Consider the following 24,395-nt stretch of genomic DNA (forward strand, 5'->3'; position numbering starts at 1 on the left):
ACTTCATCATCACCAAGCCCTTATTATATGAAATGTTAAAGGGACTTATCTAAGAAAAAGATGATCAAAAATATAAATAGCAGCCCTGGTTGCTGTGGCTCAGTGGATTAAATGCTGGCTTGTGAATGAAAGGGTCACTGGTTTGATTCCCAGTCTAGAGCACATGCCTGGGTTGTGGGCCAGGTCCCCAGTGGTGGGCATGTCAGAGGCAACCACACATTGATGTTTCTCTCCCTCTTTCTCTTTCCCTTTCTCTCTCTAAAAATAAATAAATAAAATCTTTAAAAAATATGAATAGTAAAATGACCAACAAACTCACAACTATCAACAAGTAAACCTGAAAAATAAAAATAAACTCAGCAAACAACTAGACCAGGAACAGAATCACACACAGAAATGGAGATCACATGGAAGGATATCAGTAGGGAGGGGGACAGAGAATGGGAGAATAGGTACAGGGAATAAGAAGCATAAATGGTAGGTACAAAACAGACAGGGGCTTATTAAGAATAGTATGGGAAATGTCCCTGGCTGGTGTAGCTCAGTGGATTGAGCGCAGGCCTGGGAACCAAGCAGCCACGGTATGATTCCCAGTCAGGGCAACTGCCTGGGTTGCAGGCCAGTTCCCAGCAGGGGACATACAAGAGGCAACCATACATTGATATTTCTCTCCCTCTCTCCTTCCATTCCCCTCTAAAGATAAATAAATAAAATAAAATAAAATAAAATAATTAAAAAAAAAGAATAGTATGGGAAATGGAGAAGCCAAAGAACTTACATGTACGACCCATAGACATGAACTAAGGGAGGGTGGGATGCTGGTGGGAAGGGGGGGTGCAGGGCAGAGGGGAAGAAAGGTGAGAAAAATGGAGACAACTGTAATAGCATAATCGATATATTAAAAAAATAAAAATGAAAAAAGTAAATGAAATCTTTGAAATAAAAAAATATTTAATTGGTTTTATATGGACATAAAATTATGATCCTAGCTTAAGAAGAATTCACTTTATATTGATAAAAGTGAATAACAGTAAAAACATTAATAATAGTTTCTGCTGGTTGTCTACACGTCCCTTGACAACCCTTTGTATATATAAAAAGAAAATCAACACTAACTAGTCAGGAAAGTTAAAATACAACTGATTTAAAAAAATATATATATAATCTCTATTATATCTCTTTTATTACCATTTAGTCCCCTTATACACCCCTCCCCCCACACTGTTGTCCATGTCCACGAGTTCTTTTTCTTTTTTGCTCAATCTCTCCACCCCCTAACCTTCTCCACCACAACTAGCTGTCATCTGTTCTCCATCTATGAATCTCTCCCCATTTTCCTTATTAGTTCAGTTTGTTCATTAGATTCCACATATGAGTGAAACCATATGACATTTGTTTTTCTCTGCCTAGCTTATTTCACTTAGCATAATGTTCTCCAGGTCCACCATACTGTTGCAAAGGGTAAGATTCTCTTCTTTTTTATGGCTGAGTAGAATTCCATTGTGTAAATGCCCCATAGTTGTTTTATCCCATAGTGTTGATGGACACTTGGGTTGCTTCCATATCTTGGGGATTGTAAATTGTGCTGCAGTGAACAAATGGATACACGTTCTTTTGAATTAGTGTATTGGGTTCCTTCAGATATATTCCCAGAAGTGGGAATCATTGGGTCAAAAGGCAGATACATTTTTAATTTTCTGAAGTATCTCCATATTACTTTCCACAGTGGCTGCACCAGTCTACATTCCCACCAACAGTGCCAAAGGGTTTCCCTTTCTCCACATCCTCACCAGCACTTGTTGTTTGTTGATTTATTGATGATAGACATTCTAACAGGTCTGAGATGGTATCTCACAGTGGTTTTTATTTGCATTTCTCTGATGATTAGTCACATTGAACATATTTTCATATGTCTGTTGGCCACGTGTATCTCCTCTTTGGAGAAGTGTCTATTTAGGTCCTTTGCCCATTTTTAAATTGGGTTTGTTTGTTTCTTTGGTGTTGAATTTTGTAAGTACTTTATAAATTTTGTTTATTAAACTCTTATCAGATATATCAGCAAATGTGTTCTCCCATTGTGTGCACTGTCTTTTTATTTTATCAACAATTTCCTTTGCTGTGCAAAAAATTTTTAGGTTGATGAAGTTGCATTTGTTTATTTTTTCTTTTGTTTCCCTTGCCTGCGGAAATGTATCCAATAAAATAATGCTACCAGTAATGTCCAAGATTTTGCTGCCTATGTTTTCTTCTAGGATTTTTTTGGTTTCAGGTCTAACATTTAAGTCTTTGATCTACTTTGAATTTATTCTTGTGTGTGGTGTAAAAAGGTGGTCTAGTTTCATTTTTCTGCATGTATCTGTCCAATTTTCCTGACACCACTTATTGAATAATTATCTTTAGTCCATTTTATGTGCTTGCTTCTTCTGTCAAATATTAATTGACTATAAAGGTGTAGGTTTATTTCTGGGCTCTATATTCTGTTCCATTGATCTATGTGTTTGTTTCTATGTCAGTACCAAGCTGTTTAGATTACTATGGCCTTCTAGTATAGTATATTAGATAGTGTGATTCCTCCAGCTTTATTCTTTTCTTAGGGTCACTGTTGATATGCAGGGCCTTTTGTGGTTCCATATCAATTTTTAAAATATTTGTTCTAGTTCTGAGAAATATGCCATTGGAATCTTGATAGGAATTGCATTGACTCTATAGATTGCTTTGGGTAGTATGAACATGTTAATGATGTTAATTTGTCCTATCCACGAACATGGTATGTGCTTCTACTTATTTGTATCTTCTTCAATTTCCTTCTTCAGTGTTTTAGAATTTTTCTAGTACAGGTCTTTTATATCCTTGGTTAGGTTTATTCCCAAGTGTTTTATTCTTTTTGAAGCAACTGTAAATGGGATTGTTTTCTTAATTTCCATTTGTTAATTTGTTATTGACATGAAAATGCAACTGATTTCTGAATAATAATTTTGTATCCTGTTACTTTGCTAAATTCATTTATCAGCTGTAGTAGTTTCTTGGTGGAATCTTTGGAGTTCTCTATGTACAGTATCATGTCATCTGCAAATAAAGAGAGTTTTACTTCTTTTTTTCCAATCTGGATGGCCTTTTATTTCTTCTTGTCTGCCATGGCTAGGACTTCCAGTACTATGTTGAATAAGGTAAGTAAAAGCAAACATCCCTGTCTTGTTCCAGATCTTAAGGGAAATGCTTGTAGTTTTTGCCCATTGAGTATGATGTTAGCAGTGGTTTTGTCACATATGGCCTTTATTATGTTTAGGTATGTTCCCTGTGTTCTCACTTTGTTGAGAGTTTTCTCAACACCCATCATAAATGGGTGCTGGATTTTATCAAAAGCGTTTTCTGCATCTATTGATATAATCATGTGGTTTTTATCCTTCCTTGTTTCTGTGGTAAATCATATTTATTGATTTGTGAATACTGTACTATCCTTGAGTTCCCAGAATAAATCCTACTGGATCATGGTGTATGACTTTTGGATATATTGCTGTATTCAGTTTGCTAATATTTTGTTGAGGATTTTAGCATCTGTTCATCAGTGATACTGGCTTACAGTTTTCTTTTTTTGTAGTATCTTTATCTGGTTTTGGTATTAGGATAATGTTGGTCTTGTAAAATGAGTTTGGGAGCCTTCTCACCTCTTGAATTTTATGAAATAGTTTGAGAAGAGGTGTTAGTTTTTCTTAAAATGTTTGGTAAAATTCTCCTGTGAAGCCACCTGGTCCGGGGCTTTTGTTTATTGGGAGTTTTTTTTTAAATTACTGCTTCAATTTCATTGGGTTTAATCTGTCTGTTAGGATTCTCTGATTGTTCCTGATTTATTTTTGGAAGATTGTATGTTTCTGGAAATTTATCCATTTGGTCCAGGTTGTCCAGTTTTGTTGGCATATAATTGTTCACAATATTTTCTTACAATCTTTTGTATTTCTTTGGTGTCAGTTGTTATTTCTCCTCTTTCAGTTCTGATTTTATTTATTTGGGTCCTTTCTCTTTTTCTTGATGAGTCTGGTTAATGTTTTGTCAATCTTTTTTATCTTTTCATAGAACCAGTCTTGGATTCATTGATCTTTTGTATCATTTTTTTAGACACTATTTTTTTTGCTCTGATCTTAATTATTTCCTTCCTTCTATTCATACTGGTCTTTGTTTGGTGTTCCTTTTCAAGTTCCTTTAAGTGTGAAGTTAGATGGTTTATTTGAGCTTTTTCTTGTTTTTTTGAGATAGGCCTGTAATGCTATGAATTTCCCTCTTAGGATTGCTTTCCTAGTGTTCCACAGATTTTGGATTGTTGTGTCCTCATTTTCATTTGTTTCAAGGTATTTTTTGATCTCCTCCTTGATCTCATTGTTGACCCATTCATTGTTTAATAACACGTTATTTAGCTTCCATGTCTTTGCATGTTTTTCAATGTTCTTTTTGTGGTTGATTTACAGTTTCATAGCACTGTGGTCAGAGAAGATGCTTGATATGATTTCAATCTTAAATTTATTGAGACTTGTTTTGTATCTTAGCATGTGGTCTATCATAGATAAAATTCCACGTGCACATGACCAGTATGTATATTCTGCTGCTTTGGGTTGAAATGCTCTGAAGATATCAATTAAATCCATTTAATCTAGTGTGTTATTTAAGGCTGCTGTCTCTTTGTTGATTTTCTGCCTGGAAGTTCCATTCTCTAAAGTCAATGGGATGTTAAAAATCCCCAACTATGATGTCCATTGATCCCCAAAAATCCCCAACTGTATGTCCATTGATCTCTCCTCTTATGTCCATGAAAATTTGCTGAAGTATTTTCTTCTGTCTGTCTGTGGCTGTAAAGCTTCTCTCCAGCTAGTGTTCAGTTGGTTATTCAAGATAATTTCTCTACAATTTAGTTGTAATTCCAGATTCGTCCTGGGAGAAGGTTAGTGTAGCTTTCACTTACCCCTCCACTGTCTTGGATCTCCAGAACTGAATCTTTACCTATAGAAATATTATAATAAAGATAGGAAGAACAATAATATAGTCTAATTCCCTGCTATTACACAGGTATAATAGAAAATACAGTATTTGTATGCCTATAATTTATGTACATTTCCTGTTTAATCATAATTTAAAGAACAGATGCTACTCTGTGATAAATTTTCATTTTTACCTGGAAAATCTTGTTTTTCGGAAATCTTATTAGAGAACAAGATTGATTTTCATCAATTGATGAAAATATGGCAAACATTTTGAACACTTTTCTGAATAATATTCTACAAATAACACTACTATTCAACATATTACTTCTAGTAGGAGAGAAGAGTTTTCAGGAACTACTATAAAGGACACATGGACAAAACCAAGGGGGAGGGTAGAAGCAAGGGAGGGAGGTGGGTTTGCCTGGAGTAGGGGGAAGTGGTGGGGAGAAAATGCAGACAACTGTAATTGAACAATAATAAAGTAATTTTTTAAAAAAGCAAAAAAATTATTTCTAGTAAATGCTCTTTAATATCACTTTGTAAAAATTACCCATTAGATGGTTTACTCATCATCTTTTGAGATAATTACATATGAATGTTGAAGTGATATGGAATTTGATGATGGTGAACTCTCAGTTGAGAGTTCATTTGTGTTATAATAGGAAATCTTTTGATATTATCTATTTCCTTTAAAGTATAGCACACACGGGTGATATATACATACAAATAAATATATAAATATATATTATATATACATAATTTTTCCTGGTCTGAAATATATACTTGTGTGTGTACCCTACATACAAACACACATATGTACATGTATATATGTTTCCAAGGAAGAAGAGTCTACAATCTATAATGTTTAAACCCACAAGCATAAGAATATACAAAAAACTTGACCTTATACTGAACTCAGCAATTCTGAATTAAGTGTTCAGAATAAACCTCTCCTAGTAGCCTCTTAACCTTTCATCCAAAACAAATTACTTGTAACAAAAAGGAAAATATATTAACCTTATTAATTTTTTAGGTTCCCTGAATATTTCCTGGAGGAAGGTGAGACTCTAATTTGGGGGGTTGGGATGGGAGGGCCAGGAAATGGAAAAGAAGAACGAGCAAATCTTTGGTTATTTGCAGGCTGTTTCTTTAAAAAAAAAATGAAGTTAATTACGCCTTTTGTTTAATTAGGAAAATCATATTAGGAAAGATAACAGCTCTATGAAAAGTTAATCATTCAGTCTTAAATTACTTTTAAAGTTGCAAGATGCCTGTTTCTACACAAGCTCCCCTAGTTTCAATTCATACATGTATTTGTTTACTTAGTAATTTAATAACTAGATAATGCATGCCTATTAGTTGCCAGAGCTTGGCCTGTTCCTTGGGAACACAAAAAATGAGAAATGCTTGAGAGCGGACAGCCTAGAGGGGAGACAGACAAGAGTATGAAAAGTGAAGTTTTCTCTTAGAAAGGGATCTCTGAATTATTATGAACTTCCACTGCTAATCTTATTCATTGAATTAATATAGAACAGACCTTCAAACTTCAACACAGCTTTAGAGTAGGATAAACAGCAAATTCACTGAAACTTTTTCATGAGTGAGTGAAACTATCCCATGAGCTGTCTTTTTTGATATATAGTTGTCTTTTATTTTTGTAAGTTATTTGTTGTTGTTGTTGAAAGTCCTTAATGTATTGGATGTATGCCTTCTAACTCATTTCCTAGGTTTCTTTGGCTGCATTGTTTTGTGGGCCTGATCCTGAGATAATTATCACTTGATAGTCTTGCTAAGTCTGGTAAGCCAACACAAGTCATCAGTACTCTATCTCTGCCCTTGAGTTTTTCACAACCTAGCTTTGGTTTTCATTTTATATGTAATCTGAAAAAAGCTCTTAAAATGTCTCAAAAACTCTATGATAAAGACAGCAGACCTATCAGGACTTTGGATCATGTGCAGCTTCTAGGATCAGGCTCCTGTTAGTAGAATCTACACATTTGCCTCAACAGACTCCTTCCAGCAGCAGATTGGCACAAATTTCTGTGGAGATCACTTGAAGCATTGTTGTCCCCTCACCCTGAGGGTTAAAGTCCAGTTCAACACTGAGGGAGATTCTATTAGTGATGTTAGCAAAAAGTAATAGCCCAAAGCTAGACACTTCCCAGGGTTGGTCCCTTTCATGGGTCTGTGTAAATAAAGTACAAAGTTGTTGAAGGTGCTTTTGAGACTGCCATGATTTAGTCAGTCATCTAAGGTGATAGAACTATGGAGTATGCTATTCCTCCAATACTTTGGATTTATAGGATCTTTGAGCTGAATAAGTCTCAAGACTTTCCTTATAGTACAGGAAAAAAATACTCTGCTACTCTTAGGAGGCATGCCCCATTCAGTCTTTAGCTCAAAGGATTTACCATCAATCTCAAACTGTTTCTCAATAGAAGGCTATACTCATAAAGACTCAAGGCTTTCTAGGCAATGGCCACCACTGTGATGAACACTCCAGGTGTTTTATAGACCCACCACACAAAGGCCTAGTTGATAATAAAAGGTCAGTCTAATTTGGTTTATTTCCATTTTAGAAGCAGTAATTGTGTCGTCCACTTGCCTGCCTTATGATATTGGTTTCAAGATCTCTAAGGCCTTGGTTGAGGTCCTTGGCCCAAATCTTCTGGATCTTGATGGGATGAACAAACACTAACACAAGAAGTTGCAGCTAACATAGCTGAAGAGGTACATCTGGATCCTCCTGAGAGTATCATGGAGGCATCCACATGTAGAACAATGGAGATGATGGTAGTGACTATGAGGTGAAGCTCCCAGTGATGTCTTTTTTAAAAAGGATTAACTTTAAAAAGAATATTTGGCTAGTGCTTTGCAATTAGTGAAAGTAGACTTTTTTAATTAAAAAATGTACAGAAATCTTATATTGGACTGTGGCTAAAAAAATTTACTGCTATTATCAGTTATTTAGTCATTAATTATAACTACACCATCTATCTAGTTCTTAAGGGAGATACCCCCTTGTTTTTAGTCTATTTCTCCTTTTAATTCTGTAAGTTTTTGCTTCATACATTTTGATGGTCTGTCTTTTAGGTGCATAAATACAAGGAAAAAGTAGGTTTATAGTTGTGAGTAAGCAAAACAGTTTATTCATGTATTATTTATTAATCACTATATTATCTATTATTATTAACCTACTTTGGCCCATACCTGTACTTAAAATTATATCTTCTTGCTGCACCAAATCTTCTGTTAATATGTAATATCCTTCTTTGTCTCTAGTAAACATTTTTTTAACTTGAAGTCTATTTTTAACTGGTATTAGTATACTCACCCCTGCTCTCTTTTGTTTACTATTTGCATGGAAATATTTTTTCCAACATTTTACTTTCAACCTGTCTGTCTTTGAATCTCACATTAGTCTCTTGCAGTTGGGTCATGCGTTTTTATCACCTATGCCAAAATCTATCCTTTGATTGGAGAGTCCAATTGATTCATATTTAAAGTAATTACTAATAAGGAGGGACTCACTTCTGTTATTGTGTTATTTGTTTTACATCTGCTTTTCCTTTTTTGACCTTCAATTTCCTGCATTACTGTCTTCTTTTGTATTTAGCTGCTTTTTTTTGGGTAGTGAAATGTTTAAGTTCCTTTCTCATTTCCTTTTCTGTATATTTTATAGCTCATTTCATTTTTTTAAAACCCTCACCCAGGGATGTTTATTGATTTTAAAAAGAGAGGAAGGGAGGGGGAGAGAGAGAGAGAGAAACATTGACTGACTGCCCCCTGAAAGTGCCTTAACTAAGGATCGAACTTCTGGTGTATGGGATGATGCTCCAACCAAGTAAGCCACCTGGCCAGGGCTATAGCTAATTTCTTTGTGATTACAATGGAGATTACATTTAACAACCTAAAGTTACAACACTCTAATTTCAATTCATAACAACTTAGCTTTGATTAACATACAAAAACTCTGCTCCTTTACAGCTCCACCTCCACCCCTTTTAATTGTCTTAATACACTGTGAAGCCTCAAAACATAAACTAATAATTCTTTAAAATGGATTTGTCTTTTAAATTATATGGAAAACAAGATTTTGAGTTAGAAATCAAGGTTATAGTACAATAGCTTTTAGACTAGTAACTTTTTTCTTTAAATGTATTTGTTTCTTAAATCATATAGAAAACAAAAAGTTACAAACCATTGTTATATTAATACTAGTTTATATAGTTGCCCATGTATTTACCTTTATTGAGATCTTTATTTTTCCACATGGCTTCTAGTTGCTGTCTGGTGCCCTTTCATTTCACCTTGACAGAAGCCCTTGGGCATATCTTATAGGGCAGGTCTAGGGGTCACTGACTTCCTCTGCTTATGTTTATCTGGAATGTCTTAATTTTCCTCTCACTTTTAAAAGGAAATTTTGCCAGATATAGAATTCCTGGCTGACTATTTCTTTTTTCTTTTAGCACTTTAAATATATTGTCCTATTATCTTCTGGTCTCCAAAGTTTCTAATGAAAAATTTGGTCATAGTCTTATTGTGGATCTCTTGTATATGATAATTTGCTTTTCTTTTTGCTTTTAAGATTCTGTCTTCACCTTTTGAAAGTCTGATTACAATGTGTCTCAGTGTGGGACTCCTTGAGTTCATCTTACTTGGAGTCATTGAACTTCTTGGGTATTTATATTCATGTCTTTCAGCACATTTGGGAAGTTTTTAGCCATTATTTCTTCAAATAGTCTCTCTCCTCCTTCTGGGACTCCCATGATGTGTTCTCTTAATGGTGCCCCATAGGTCCTTTAGGCTCTGTTTGCTCTTCTTCAGTCTTTTTCTTTCTGTTCCTTAGACTTGAAAATTTCAACTGTCCTATCTTCAAGTTTGATGATCCTTTCTCCTGTCTGCTCAAATCTGCCTTCGAATCCACCTAGGGAAATTTTCACTTGTTACCGTACTTTTCAACTTCAGTTCTTTTTCATTTCTTCTTAAGTTTTCTCTTCAGCAACATTTCCATTTTGTTTGCAAATCATTTTTTTACTTTCTCAACACCTTCTTTTGGTTTTTTAAAAAAATTTCTTTAGTTTTTTGAACATCTTTAAATAGTTATTTTAAAGTTTTATATAGTATATCTGCCATTAGGTCTTTTTCAAGGACAACTTCTGTTGATTAATTTTTTTTCCTATAACTGTGTCATACTTTCGTGTTTCTTTGTATGCCTTGTGATTTTTTTGTTGAACATTGGACATTAGAATCTAATAATGTGATAACTTTGGAAATCAGGTTCTCCATTTTGCCCAGGATTACTTTTTTAAAAATTTTTATTTTTTAAATTGTTGTAGGCTGTTTCTGTACCATGAATCAGAGTGCTGTATACACTTACAGACTTCTCACATAGTTTCTGTGCCTCTCCCTGATCATGCATGGTCACTTTCTAATTATCCCCTCACATGCAGTAGTTGATTGGAAAGTTCTAGTGTTTAATGTATGGCTCCCAAAATGGGGAAAAGCAGAAAATGAAGGTGGAAAAAAGAGCACCGGACCTGTAAATTGCTGAAGTCACCTCAGCTAGAGGGAGACAGTTTTGCAACAATGGGGGGAGGTGCAACAATAGCTGACTGCCTCTATTTTGACACCTCTGTGGTCAGAAGAAGCAATCAGCTATCAGAGCACAAATCCCTAGTATCTACAGGATAGGGTCCTTTTTGTCCATCCTGTCTTCCACGGGCTGTGTGCGAGCTGCTCCAGGAACACATGTGCAGCTGCCTGACCTGGGCTGAGACTGGGTATCTACTAATGGCTGAAATTGACCACAATTTACCTTCCAAGTCTTCCCTTGGAAGCTGTAAGATCTCAACAGACTCCAGATTTCTAAAATAGTTACATCAGACAGATTCTGCCAGTGCAATTTTTGTCTAAATAGGGAGACAGATTCTTGGTGTTTCCTATTCCACCATCTTCTCAGAATCCTCTGCCAACAGTGATACATATTTGATACTTTATTAGTACTTGGGTTTTTATAATACATGAAAACAACATTTCCAAAAGTTAGTTTTGCAAAGTCAAGAATTGAGGGGAAATTTATTTTACCTCTTTTCTTGTTTGTTTATACTATAAACAATAACAACTGGGGAAAAAAGCAAAATTACTTACCTAGCTTTAAAAGATATATTTCACTTCATTAGGGCTGCAATAATTAGATTTGCTTTTCAAAAAAGATTTAAGAATGCCTTTCATAACTACCAGAAGCAGAACATGCCAGGTAAATATTAAAAAGAGTCTATAAATACATTCTTCAGCAACAAAGAGTACTTCAGTGAAATGAAAATTCTTACTCCTGTCAAGTGGCTAGGAAGAGCTTTCTATAAGTGTGCACTTACCAATTTAAGGGGTTACTTCATACAATGGCAGAACTCAAGGACAAGAGGACAGCTCACTACACCCCCTTGTGGCCATACCCAAATGTTTGTAAAGTTTCTGGATCAGAAGAATAACCCACATAGTAAGATGGTGGAGATTTAGATTTCAGAAGGGCAAATAGCACAAGATGTACAGTTTCAGTACGTTCAGTTAGAACCTGTTTTAATACATGGAAAGCTCTACTTTTGTAAATCAAACATATATAATATCACGAATATTTCAACTCCTACTCACAATGGACTTTTCTTCTTAAAAATTTTTTAACCCTCACCTGAGCATATGCTTATTGATGTGGGAGAGAGGGAGAGGGAGAGATGGGGGCAGAGGGGGCAGAGAGAGAGAGACAGAGACAGAGACATTGACATCAGAGAGAAACATCCATCAGTTACCACTCATACATGCCTGGACTGGGAATTGAACCTGCAACCTAGGTATATGCCTTGACTGGGAATCGAACCTGCACCCTTTTGGTGTATGGGACAATGCTCCAACCAACTGAGCCACCCAGCCAGACCTCCACTTTATTTTTTTTAATTAAAGTACAATGAGATACCATCTCATAGTCATTAGGATATCCACAATCCAAAAAACAGAAAACAACCAGTGTTGTTAATGATGACATTTAAGACATTGAAATCCTTGTACACTGTTGATGGGAAATAAAATGGTACAATATGGTGGGACCTCAAAAAATTAAAAGAATTACCATATGATCCACAATTCTTGGCATATAGCAACATTATTCACAATAGCCAAAAGGCAGAAACAACCCAAATGTCCATTAACAGATGAATGGATAAACAAATTGTGGCATATGCTTACAAGGAAATATTATTCAGCCTTAAAAAGGAAAAACATTCCGACACATGCACAATATGAACAAACCTTGAGGACATTATGCTAGGTGAAATAAACCAGTCATAAAAGGACACATATTGTATGAGTCCATTTATATGAGGTACCTATAGTAGTCAAATTCTCATCGATGAAAAGTAGAATGTTGGTTGCCAGACCTAGGTTAAGGAGAGGCTGGGGAGTTTCATTTAATGATAACAAAGTTTCAGCTTTGGAAGTAAATTATTCTCTAGGTTAAGATATTTTTTAACTAGAACATATACTGAGGTAGAGTACATCTGTCTTCTTTTCACAGCCAAAAGATGGACAATGTAGTACATTTATCATCATTATATTTAAATGCACAAATTATTTCACTAAATAGGCTGGAATTAAATGAAGTCATATCTCAAAAGCAAAAGATAAACAGAGCAAATACAAGATAAAAGAAACTTGATGAGGTATCAGAAACACAGATCTGGAGGAAAGATTTTTCCACACTGAATTAGTAACACAATACCATGGTGAAACTGTATCTTACACAAAGACATACCCTGATTCATTTCTAGTAAAGCTATCATTTCTAGTATACATATCAACATTATTCCCCTTTATTCATTCCTTAAACATTTACTATTGCTAACTACATGGTAATTGCTGTAGATAGTGAGATAAAAGACACAGTCACTGTCCTCATGCTGCTGTCAGATGGGGAAGTAATTGCCCACCTCTAGCCATTTGCTTGCAACAGCTTTCTGCAGAGTTGTCCTGCCTCCTGTCATACTGTGTAACTGCCAGGTTTTTTCTGGCAGTCATTTCATTCTTCTAGACACAGATAGACACAGATAAATTCAATCAAAACTCCTCTGCTTGTAAGATATAGACAATTATCTTCTTACTGTCCCTGAAACACATTAGCACCTACTTCCAGACTTCTGAGGATTTCCTTCCACTCTCCCCATTGTTCGATATTTGGAATGCTCTTCTTTTCTCCTGTCTAAAGCCCATTCATCCAAGACCTGGCTCTTCCAAATGAATGAATTAATTAATTAATTAATTAATTAATTAATTAATAAAAAGACCTGGCTCCTTGAAAAAATTTGAGTCCCTGAGACTCTGCTGGCCCACACTGCTCTTTCTCTACCCCATCTGCTGCAAACTTTGTTTTCAGTTCTAGGTTTGAAGTATCTTAAAGAAAATAATATGTTTTGAAAGGTGAAGAACCTTTTTGGTAGATGGTTAGTAATTCTCTATGTCTATGAAAGACTAAAGAGGAAGAAAGTAGGTTTAAACACAGGAGAGGTTTTGGGTTGAATATAAAAAATAACTTCACACTGAGTTATTAAAAATTGGCAACAAATATATATATTGCTTGAGTTGGAGGGACATAAAAATGGTACTGAATGGCTTAAGCATTTTGTTTGTCTTAAAAACAACCATACATTTTCTCCAAGATCTTTGAGACTGTTATTTTTTTACAACTCTATAAATTGCTGACCCCAAACCTTTCTCTTCACTTATACGATTCTTAGGTTAGAGTTGTTATACGTAGGAATATACAAATTCTATGATTAAATTTTGATCTAAAGTACTTTGTTTTCTACCACACTATTCATTTTTTTAAAAAGACGTCTTGTGATGTATCATAGAATTGTACCTCTGAAACCTATACAATTTTATTACCCAATGTCACGCCAATAAATTAAAAAAAGATGTCTTGGGATTTCAAAAATTTATTTCACTAGCATATTTTTGTTCATTTTTATTTATTATCTTACAATTTTATTAGGTTGACTCATATGAGATAGCTGTTTATAGGTTAAAATGGTTTAATATTGGCATGTTTTATGGTTTAGTTTTATAGTTACCTCTTGGCAGTTCCCCAGTCAGCAAAGTGGGTCATCACACAAGAAGAAAAGCTATGTGTTCAAAAATATGCAAAAGGAAGACTGGCATTGAATTTTATCCATTTATCTTTTGATCAAAAAAGCAATGATGCACAACTTGGTTTTTAGTTCTGTAATTATGTTAGATTTTTACCTCTATCTTCTGAGAAAGACAAAGTATTATCAGAATATAAATGGAATAATGAACTTGTTTGTTTGGTTTTTAATTGTAATAAAATATATGTAACACTACTGTGCAACCATCCTCACCATCCATATCTAGACTTTTTCTCTTCCAAAACTGAAACTCTGTACCCATTAAATAACAACTCCCTATCCTTCACTCTATCTCTGAGAATTTGTCTATTGTAGGTACCTCATATAAGTAGAGTAATACAATATGGACCCTTTTGTGACTGGCTTATTTTACTTAGCATAATGTCCTCAGGGTTTGTCCACGTTGTAGCACATGTCAGGATTTTCTTCTTTTTAAGGTTGAATAATACTAGTCTATCATAAGCATATGCCACATTTTGTTTACCCATTCATCTGTTCATGGACACTTGGCTGTTATAAATAGTGCCATAATGAACGTGAGCACATGAATTTCTCAAGACCCTGTTTTTAATTCTTTTGGGCATATACACAGAAGTGGAATTGCTGGATCATATGGTGATTCTATTTTTAATTTTTTGAAGACTCATCATACTTAACCATTTTATATTCCCACCAAGAGTGAACAAGGGTTTAAGCTCTTCACATCCTCAACAACACTTGTTATTTGGGGGTTGGGGGCGTGGGGAGGGGGAAGGATAGTGGACATCCTAATGAGTGTGAGGTGGTATCTGATAGTTTTGATTTGCATTTCCCTAGTGATTAGTGATGTTGAACATCTTTTCATGTGCTTACTGGCCATTTGTTTATTGTCTTCTTTGAAGAAATGTCTATTCAAGTTCTTTGCCCATTTTTTAATTGAGGTTGTGTCATAGTTAATTTTATGTCTCAGCTTAACTGGGCCATAGGGTGCCCAGATATTTGATTAAATATTATGTCTCTGAGGGCCTTTCAGGATAAGATTAACATTTTATCAGTAGTTTGAGTAAAACAGATTGCCCTCTCCAATGTGGGTAGGTAAAGAAGAATTCCTGCCTGATAGTCTTTGAGCCAGTACATTGGTTTTCTTCTAACTTCAGATTTAGACTCAGTGTAGAATTTTCACTATCAGCTCTCCAGTGTCTCCAACCTGCATTTCTTGGGACACGATAATGGTGAGCCAATTCCATTAAAAAATCTATCTATAAGCCCTGGCTGGTGTAGCTCAGTGGATTGAGTGCAGGCCTGCAAACAAAAGGATCATGGTTCGATTCCCAGTCAGGGCACATGCCTGGGTTGCAGACCAGTTCCCAGCAGGGGACTCACAAGAGGCAACCATACACTGATATTTCTCTCCTTCTCTCCTTCCCTTCCTCTCTAAAGATAAATAAACAAAATCTTTTTAAAAATCTATCTATATAGTTCCTATTGATTCTATTTCTCTGACTAATACAGATTTTGGTACTGAGAAGTAGGGTGCTACTATAATGAATACCTCAAAATGTGGAAGTGACTTTGGAACTGGATACGAGGTAGAGGCTGGAAGGCTTTTAAAAAAAGACTATTTGTTTATTTTTAGAGAGAGAAGAAGGAAGGAAGAGAGGGAGAGAAACATGGATGTGAGAGAAAAACATTGGTCAGTTACCTGTCACATGCCCCCAACTCATGACCTGGCTTACAACAACCCAGGCATGTACACTGACTGAGAATGGAACCGGTGACTTCAGTTTGCGAGACAATGCCCAACCCACTGAGACATACCAGTCAGGGTGAGGCTGGAAGAATTTTCGGGTACATGCTAGAAAAAGCTGAGATTGCTATGAAGGGAGCATTAAAAGGTAATTCTGGTGAGAACTCAGAATGAAAAGAGGAGAGCTGGAGAAAAAGTCCTCCATATTCTTAAAGTACATAATAATCATGAACAGAATGTTGGCAGAAATATGGTAGTGAAGGTCATTCTGATGAGGTTTCATACAAAATGAGGAAGATGTTACTAGACATGAAGGAAAGACAACCCTTGTTACATAGTAGCAAAGGAGCCCTGACTGGTGTGGCTCAGTTGGCTGGGTATCATCCCAAAAAGTAAAGGGTTACTGGCTGAATTTCAGGTCAGGGCAAATGTCTGGGCTGCAGGTCTGGTCCCTGGAGGGGGTACATACAAGGAGCAACAGATGGATATTTCTCTTTCACCTTGATGCTTCTCTCCCTCCCTTTCCCTAGAAAGGGAGGGAGGGAGGGAGGGAGGAAGGAAAGAAGGAAGGACGGAAGGAAGGAAGGAAGGGAGAGAGAGAGAAAGAGGAAAAGGACTTGGCTGAATTGTGTTTGTATTTTAGGGTCTTGTGGAAAGTATAGTTTGTGAGCAATAAAACTGGATATTCAGCTCAGGAAATTTCTAAGCAAAGTGCTGAAGAAGCAGCCTACTTTATTCTAAATCCTTATAGTAAAATACAAGAAGAGAGACATAAATCGAATGCATTGTGAAGCAAAAAAGAACTTAAAAATTTGGAAAATTTTCAGTTTGTCCATATTGCAAAAAAATGAGAGTATGCTCTGAAGAGAATACCAAGAGTGTGTTGACCAACCACTTGTAAGGAGATTAATGTGGGTGTGAACCACGGAACTAATTGGCCATTTCAATAGAAGCCAGGATTGGGATTATACCAGCAGAAATACTGCCAGCTGAGACTAAAGGAAGTAAAGAAAATTATTCAAAATAAAGGAATGTGAACACACATTATTCTTCAAGGAAAAGGAAAAAGGACCCTAAAGACTATTCAGAGGTGATCAGGGCTGCTATACCTACCACAGGGTTAAAGTGCAAAGGCCAAGGGCCAAGGCTGCCTCTTCCTTGATTTCAAAGGGCAGTACCACTGCCCAGCAGAATGCCCTTGGCAAACACTCCAAGGGGAGCCAGAGGTGTAGGTCTGCCCCATGGAAATGATACCACCACTCCAGTGACTCTTGAAGGGACCACAGCCCCAGTAGATTCAGAAGGCAAAGTATTGAACCAGAGGATTATTTTTTGAGCCTTAAGAGCTCATGGAATTTGCCTTGCTAAATTTTGGACTTACTTGGGGCCTGTCACCTCTCCTTTATTTCCTATTTCTCCCTTTTGGAATGATAATGTGTATTCTATGACTGGCCTGCCATTGTATTTTTGAAGTGCAAAACTTATCTAGTTTCACAGATTCATAGATAGAGAAGAATCTGGCCCCAAGTCTCACCCATATCTGATTTAGATGAGATTTAGATGAGACTTTGGACTTTGACATCTAGAATTGATGCTAGAATGATTTAAGACTTTTGGGGCTGTTGGGATGAAATGAATATAGTTTATATGTGAGAAGAACATATATTTGGGGGCAATAAACACTCCATAAATATATGTTATGGACTGAAAGTGTGTCCCCTTCAATTCCATACATTGAAGTCCTAACCCCAATGTGATAGTATTTGGAGATGGGGGTCCTTGGTAGGTAATAAAGGTTAAAGGATGTCACAAAGATGGGGCCCCCGTAACAGGATTAGTGGCCATATAAAAAGAGGAAGAGACCAGCTGAGGACACAGCAAGAAGTCAGCTGTCTATAAACCAGGAAGAAGGCTCTCACCCGAACCAAATCTGCTAGTACAATGATCTGGGACTTCCCAGTTTCCAGAACTGTGAGAAAAAAAATGCCCGTTGTCTGTCACTTGGTCTGTGGTATTTTGTTACAAGAGCTCAAGCCAACTAAGACAGGTTTTTTTGTGTCTTTTTGTTTGTGTCTTTTGTTGTTGAGTTGTAATAGTTCTTTTTATATTCTGGACCTTAGCCCTATATATGATTTTCAAATATTTTCTCCTATTCTCTGGGTTGCCTTTTCATTGGTTTTTTAAAGGCATCATATGAGGTTTGGGTTAATTATATTAAAAAATTACTTTTAACTTATGACTTTCCCAATAAATGGCATTTGGTTAAAATAAGAGATCATTAATGCAACATCTTCTTTATTACTTGGAACTGGCATTAGTTTAATAATATGCTATTTACTATTCAGTTCCCTACTACAAACCACAATTGAACCCACAAACTGACAAGATGAGTTTAGGCATGCTCAATCAAAAGACACTAACTCCATGCTAGTTTATTCTGTGATAAGTATAATGCTGGATAGAGAATGCCAGAATAGCAGCGAAGCACACAAAAATCAACCTCTTAAACACCATCTAGCTCCAAGGAGCATGCATCTGCCACTTAGGAGTTTCTTTGCTTTGAGTCAGACTAAAGCAATTAGATTTAGAAATAGCCTGGGAACCACTCAATGTAAGAAATTACAACAGGAAGTAAGTTTTGATTTTTTAAAAATGGGTGCTACTAGATATTTCTTCATTTCTCATGTCTACACATAATCCTTTTCCTATGAGTAGAAGAAACCTACAAGTACCTCTGACTAGTCACATTAATGATTTATTTGCCAACGACTTTAAAAACAGGGGTCTGTCTGATTCTTAATGGCTTGACAATTCAAGGCTGTGAATAAAAAGACTTCATTGCTTCATCATTATGTAATTTTTTGGAACAACAATTATCTCCATAGATGCCAAATCAATTTGTAAAGCTTAACATCAACACAAAGATCTTTAAATTTGGTCTACTATAAAACTTAAGAATCCTTTGGAATTCTTTTTCATTCAAATGGAAATAAGGTTATGATGCATCTGGTAGGCATTCAGCTAAAATTTCTCCTAGTTTCTATCTCTTAACCTTATGCAAAAGAATGACACTTCACTATCAGATCTTCCCTAGGAGACATTAAGTTTAACCCAAAATCTTTGTGATAGCCAAGATAGGAAAAATATTGCCAATAACCTCAGTAACTGATTAAAAGGAACTATTAATATGTTAATATTAAGTTGTAGTTCACAAGAGTGACATATATATATATATATATAAATTAACACTCCATAATTCATCATTAAGGAAGCATTTCCTTCAGACACCTTCTCCATAATAAGCATGCTTATGGTATCCTTTCTCTGTATCATCTAGAATTTACCAGGATTGTTTCTTATGGGAGAGGATTAATTTTAAAAACCCTTTGGAGTAGGTAAGAGACATGTTATTATATACTTCCTAGATGTTTCATAATGTTTTTTTTCTTTTAATGGCAGGAGGTACTGGTACCCTTATAACAACATTCCATGAGAGGGAAAAAAAGTGTCATTGAAGTTAAAAGGACCAGGTACATTACTCAGTATATCCTTTGTTTTTAGGAAGTGAAATTCAACTAGCTGTAGGAACTGTAAAATCTATCAAAAGTAATGACAAAAATAAGTACAAAGCTGAAGGCTGAAATGTTCTTCAGTTGATATTTTCCTAAAAGGTAAAGAAAATTTGTTTTTTTACTACCCAAGATAGTTCTGGAGACTTGGGTCAAAACTGGACCAATATTGGAATTTTGTAAAAATTTGCATTTTTTAAAAAGCAATCTACCACTTTATTTATTTATTGAGGCATAACTGACATACAAAATTATATTACTTTCAGGTACATAGCATAATGCAATCTACCATTTTAAATCTGAGTAACTAAATTCTTAAAGCAATACTATTTTGAAAGACCAATTAAGCATTTTGGAAGTCCGGGATAAACTAATATGAAAAGAATGAACAAAAATTAGAGAAAAAAATCATTAACTACAGAAATGCTAGTTAATGGCCATAGATGTGAAATAAGTCAAGCATGACAAATACCATACAATTTCACTTAAATGTGGAATCTAAAGAACAAAAAGATACAAACAAACAAAATAGAAAAAGACCCACAGATACAGAGAAGAGACTGGGAATGGACAGGGTAGAGGGGTTGGGGAGCTAGCTGAAAAGCGAAGGTGCCAGGTGCCAGGTGGGTACTTGAAATATCAGGGGGACCACTCTGTAAAGTATATTGTTGTCCAATCACAATGCTGTACACAGAAACTAATACAGAATAATATTAAATATACACCGTAATTGAAAAACAACAAAAAGAAATGGTATAGGATATAACGAACAAACATACCTCCTGGGCTGTGACCGGCATTCCTCCTCCCCACTGTCTGCCTCCTGTATAGACAGGAAAAGGAGAAAAATAATTAACAACTGAGGTCTCATATCACAATATCAACACTGCAATTTTACTAAGCTTTACATGTAGGAATACCTTATTCATGCTGTGCCCTTGAACTAAATTCTCTATAAAAAGTGACTTTAACCAACCCCATAGGTTGATATACAAGTGGGCAAAAGTAGGTTAAATCACCAGCCATCATTATCTAAAAGATAAATGATAAGGACACAAAATAACAATAATAAGATAAATAATACAAATAATAAATAATATAAGAATAAACTCTGTGTTTTATGTGGTCACAACTGTAAACCTATTTTGCCCACCCTGAATATTAATAGAAACTATCCCTGGAAGAAACTTCAGCAATAGTCTACAAATTTTACTGATAACAAACTGCTAATAATTAAAGAATAACCTCTAAAAATAATGGAAAATATTACATTATTGTTACATATGTCGCTACATTATTGTTGTGCTACTTCAAATTCAAAATGAGCGGTCATTCTGACTACCACCAGCAAATCTCATCAAGATGACCTATTAACGACTCTGATACCTAAAGAACAACCTGAACAATGAGCACCACTTCACAAAGTGCAGCTGATCAAATCACCATCACCATCACCATCACCATAATGGTGACTACTTATAGAGTATTTTATAACATGCCAGACACCTTGCTCAATACTTGGTCCTACTTATTCCTAATAAACTTACCAGGTTCATGGTCCATATTTTTCACTGATTCTAACATACACACATAACTTAGTATAAAACAGTGTAATAAAAAAATCACTGAATCATAGCTTAATTGCAATTAATTGGAATTTATTAATTTATTTTTTCTTAGTAACATAAAATAATTGAGGATGTTAAAACTTACAGCAATTTAAACTTAATAAAGTATGAATATTTTATAGATGAAATAACTGTAATTTACATTGCTTCTCAGCCTTTTGGCTAAAATCAAGTGTAGTATTTTTTCTTATCCATTTAAAATTCACAAAGCAGAAAGAAGTAAGTTGCCCAAGCAAACTCATATGGTGAAGCTACAATTAAAACCGATAAAATACTGCTTCCTATCACATCGAAAAAGCATTTCATTTACCCTCCATAGCCTATGTTAGGGATTATTTATTATATGTTAAGATACTACACAGATCTTTATGGAGACATGAATATTGATATGAAAGAAAAGTGAGAAAAGTTGAAAGAATTAATGATGCTGTGGTATTCTTTTTCTTTAAATTTTCTCTCTGACCTTTTATATTTGTTCTCCGGTTACCTTTGTCCTATTTGTATATGATGTGAGGTAGGAGTGGAGGTTCACTCCCCTGCATATTGATATACAGTTTTCAAGCATCTTTTGTTGAAAAAGACTTTCCTTTCCCCATTGCATTACTTGGGTGCTTTGTAAAAAATCAAATCAAATATAAGTGAGGTCTACTTCTAGTTCTTTATTGGTCCATTGATCTATTTGTCAATCTTTATGTCAATACCATACTGTCTTGATTACTGTAGTTTACGTATATTTGTTCATAGTTTTTAAGAAAAGATAAATCCTCTACCTTAGTTCTTTTTCAAGACTGCTTTAGCTTCTAGTAAGACTATTTGTCTTGAAATCTATTTTTTTAAAGATTTTATCTATTTATTTTTAGACAGAGGAGAAGGGAGGAAGAGAGGGAGAAAAACATCAACATGTGGTTGCCTCTCACATGCGCCCTACTGGAGACATGGCCTAAAACCCTGGCATGTGCTGTGACTGGGATGTGAACCAGCAACCCTTTGGTTTGCAGGCTGGCACTGAATCCACTGAGCCATACCAGCCAGGATAAAATCTATTTTATCTAGTATTAATATCAGATAATGATTACAAATAATTAATCATAATTATTAATATCTGATGTACTTCAGGTTTATACTCTATATATTTTCAACCTCTTTATATTTTAAAGGTGTCTTTTATAGAGAATATAGTTAGAGCTTACTTTATTTTACCCATTCTGACAATCTTTGCCTTTTAACCGTAGTGTTTAGTGCACTAAAATTTAGTGTAATTATTTATATAGTTAGATTTGAGTCTACCATGTTACTATTTATTTTCTGCTTGTCCCTTACATTTTAATTTCTCTGTTCCTCCATTTCTGCCTTCTTTTGTAGTATTTGAAATTTTTTGAGAATTTCATTTTAACTTACCTAATGATTCTATCTCTTTACATTTTTTATTCCATTGTTTTAAAAAACATATATGTATATATTCTTAATATATTACTTAATTTTGACTGTTTTAGGGCTTTAAAATTATATTATACTATATGTAGTCTTCTCAATATGATTTTTAACAACCAAGTATTATACTAACAAGATTCATCCACTTACTATATATAGCTATAGTTTACTTATTTTTACTGGGGTAAAAGACTGTATTATATGACAATATCAAAGTTTATTCATTCTACTTAAATAGATGGGATTGTTTCCGAATTTTGGATGGAACTGTAAACATGGTTCTTTTCTTTGTTTCCCTTTCTGATAGTTCATTACTGGTGTATAAAATGCCATTTTGCCTGGCTGGTGTAGCTCAGTGGATTGAGCACGAGCTTGTGAACCACATGATCGTGGTTCGATTCCCAGTCAGGGCACATGCCTGGGTTGCAGGCCGGTTCCCAGAAGGGGACACACGAGAGGCAACCATACATTGATATTTTTCTCCCTCTCTCCTTCCCTTCCCCTCTGAAGATAAATAAATAAAACCTTAAAAAAAATGCAAGTAACTTCTGAATCTTTATTTTGTATCCTGCTACTTTACTGAATTCATTGATCAGTTCTAGTATTTTGCTAGTGGAATATTTAAGGTTCTCTATATACAGTATGATGTCATCTGCAAATAATGACAGTTTCTTTTCTTTTCTAATTTAGATGTCTTATTTCTTCTTGTCTGATTGCTGTGGCTAGGACTTACAGTACTATGTTGAATAAGAATGAAAATGTGTCTCTTGTTTCTGATATGAAGCGAAACACTTAGTTTATGTCCGTTGAGTATGGTGTTAGCAGTGGGTTTGCCATATTTGGCCTTTATTATGTTATGTTCCCTCTATCCCCACTTAGCTGAGAGTTTTCAGTACAAATGAGTTATGGATTTTGTCAAATGCTTTTTCTGCATCTATTGATATAATTATATGATTTTTTTATCATTCATTCTGTTTATGTGATGTATCATGGTAATTGATTTGTGGATATTGTACCAACTTTGTACACCTGGAATAAATCCCATTTGACAATGGTGTATGATCTTTTTAATGTATTGATGGATTTGGGTTGCTAATGATTTGTTGAGAATTTCTATATCTAATGTTCATCAGGAATACTGGCCTATTTCTTTCTTTGTAGTGCCTTTTTCTGGTTTTAGAATTAAGATAATGCTGGCCTCATACAATGAGCTTGGGAGTCTTCCCTCCTCTTGCATTTTTGGGAATAGTTTCAGAAGGATAGGTGTTAGTTCTTCTTTGAGTGTTTGGTGAAATTCACCTGTATGAAGCCACCAGTTGAGGACTGTGGTTTGTTGGGAGTGTTTTGATTACTCCTTCAATTTCATTAGTTGTAATCATTCTGCTCAGATTTTCTCTTTCTTCTTGGTTCAGTTTTGGAAGATTGTATGCTTACAGAAATTTACATATTTCTTCTAGATTGTCTAATTTGTTGGCATATAGTTGTCATTTTTTAATGATTATGTTTCTGTGGTGTCAGCTGTTATTTGTCCTCTTCCATTTCTGATTTTATTTATTTAGGTCCTCTCTCTTTTTTTTCCTTTGTAAGTCTGGTTAGAGGTTCATCAATCTTTTTTTATTTTTTAAAACAGTACTTGGGAGACTTTCGCCAAGATGGAGGTATAGGTGGAGACGCCATGCTTCCTCACACAACCAAGTTTAGAGACAACTAAATATTAGCAACAGAAAATACAGCCAGAACACGGAAAATTGAACTTTTCGGAAGTCTGATAACAACAAATTCTTCAGTCTGACCAGTAAGGGGCAAAACAAGCAACTGGTGGAGCGGGGCTGCACAGGAGGGCTCGGTCAGAGGGACTCAGGCGCGTGGAATCCAGG

The 24,395-nt window shown here is 35.2% G+C and overlaps 1 protein-coding gene across 3 annotated transcripts in view; it reads right to left on the reverse strand.

The window, feature by feature from the left end:
* SSH2 (slingshot protein phosphatase 2) overlaps positions 1–24,395 on the reverse strand; it is a 253,207-nt gene that overhangs the window by 130,586 nt on the left and 98,226 nt on the right. For all 3 annotated transcript variants that reach the window (XM_053662770.1, XM_037162789.2, XM_053662771.1), the window contains one exon: positions 20,239–20,282. In XM_053662770.1, the coding sequence (XP_053518745.1) occupies positions 20,239–20,282 (44 nt within the window). The remainder of the gene's footprint in view (positions 1–20,238; positions 20,283–24,395) is intronic.

This window comes from Artibeus jamaicensis, unplaced genomic scaffold (genome assembly GCF_021234435.1).
Source record: "Artibeus jamaicensis isolate MK-2021 breed Jamaican fruit bat unplaced genomic scaffold, CSHL_Jam_final contig_2790, whole genome shotgun sequence".
NCBI classification, from domain to species: Eukaryota; Metazoa; Chordata; class Mammalia; order Chiroptera; family Phyllostomidae; genus Artibeus; species Artibeus jamaicensis.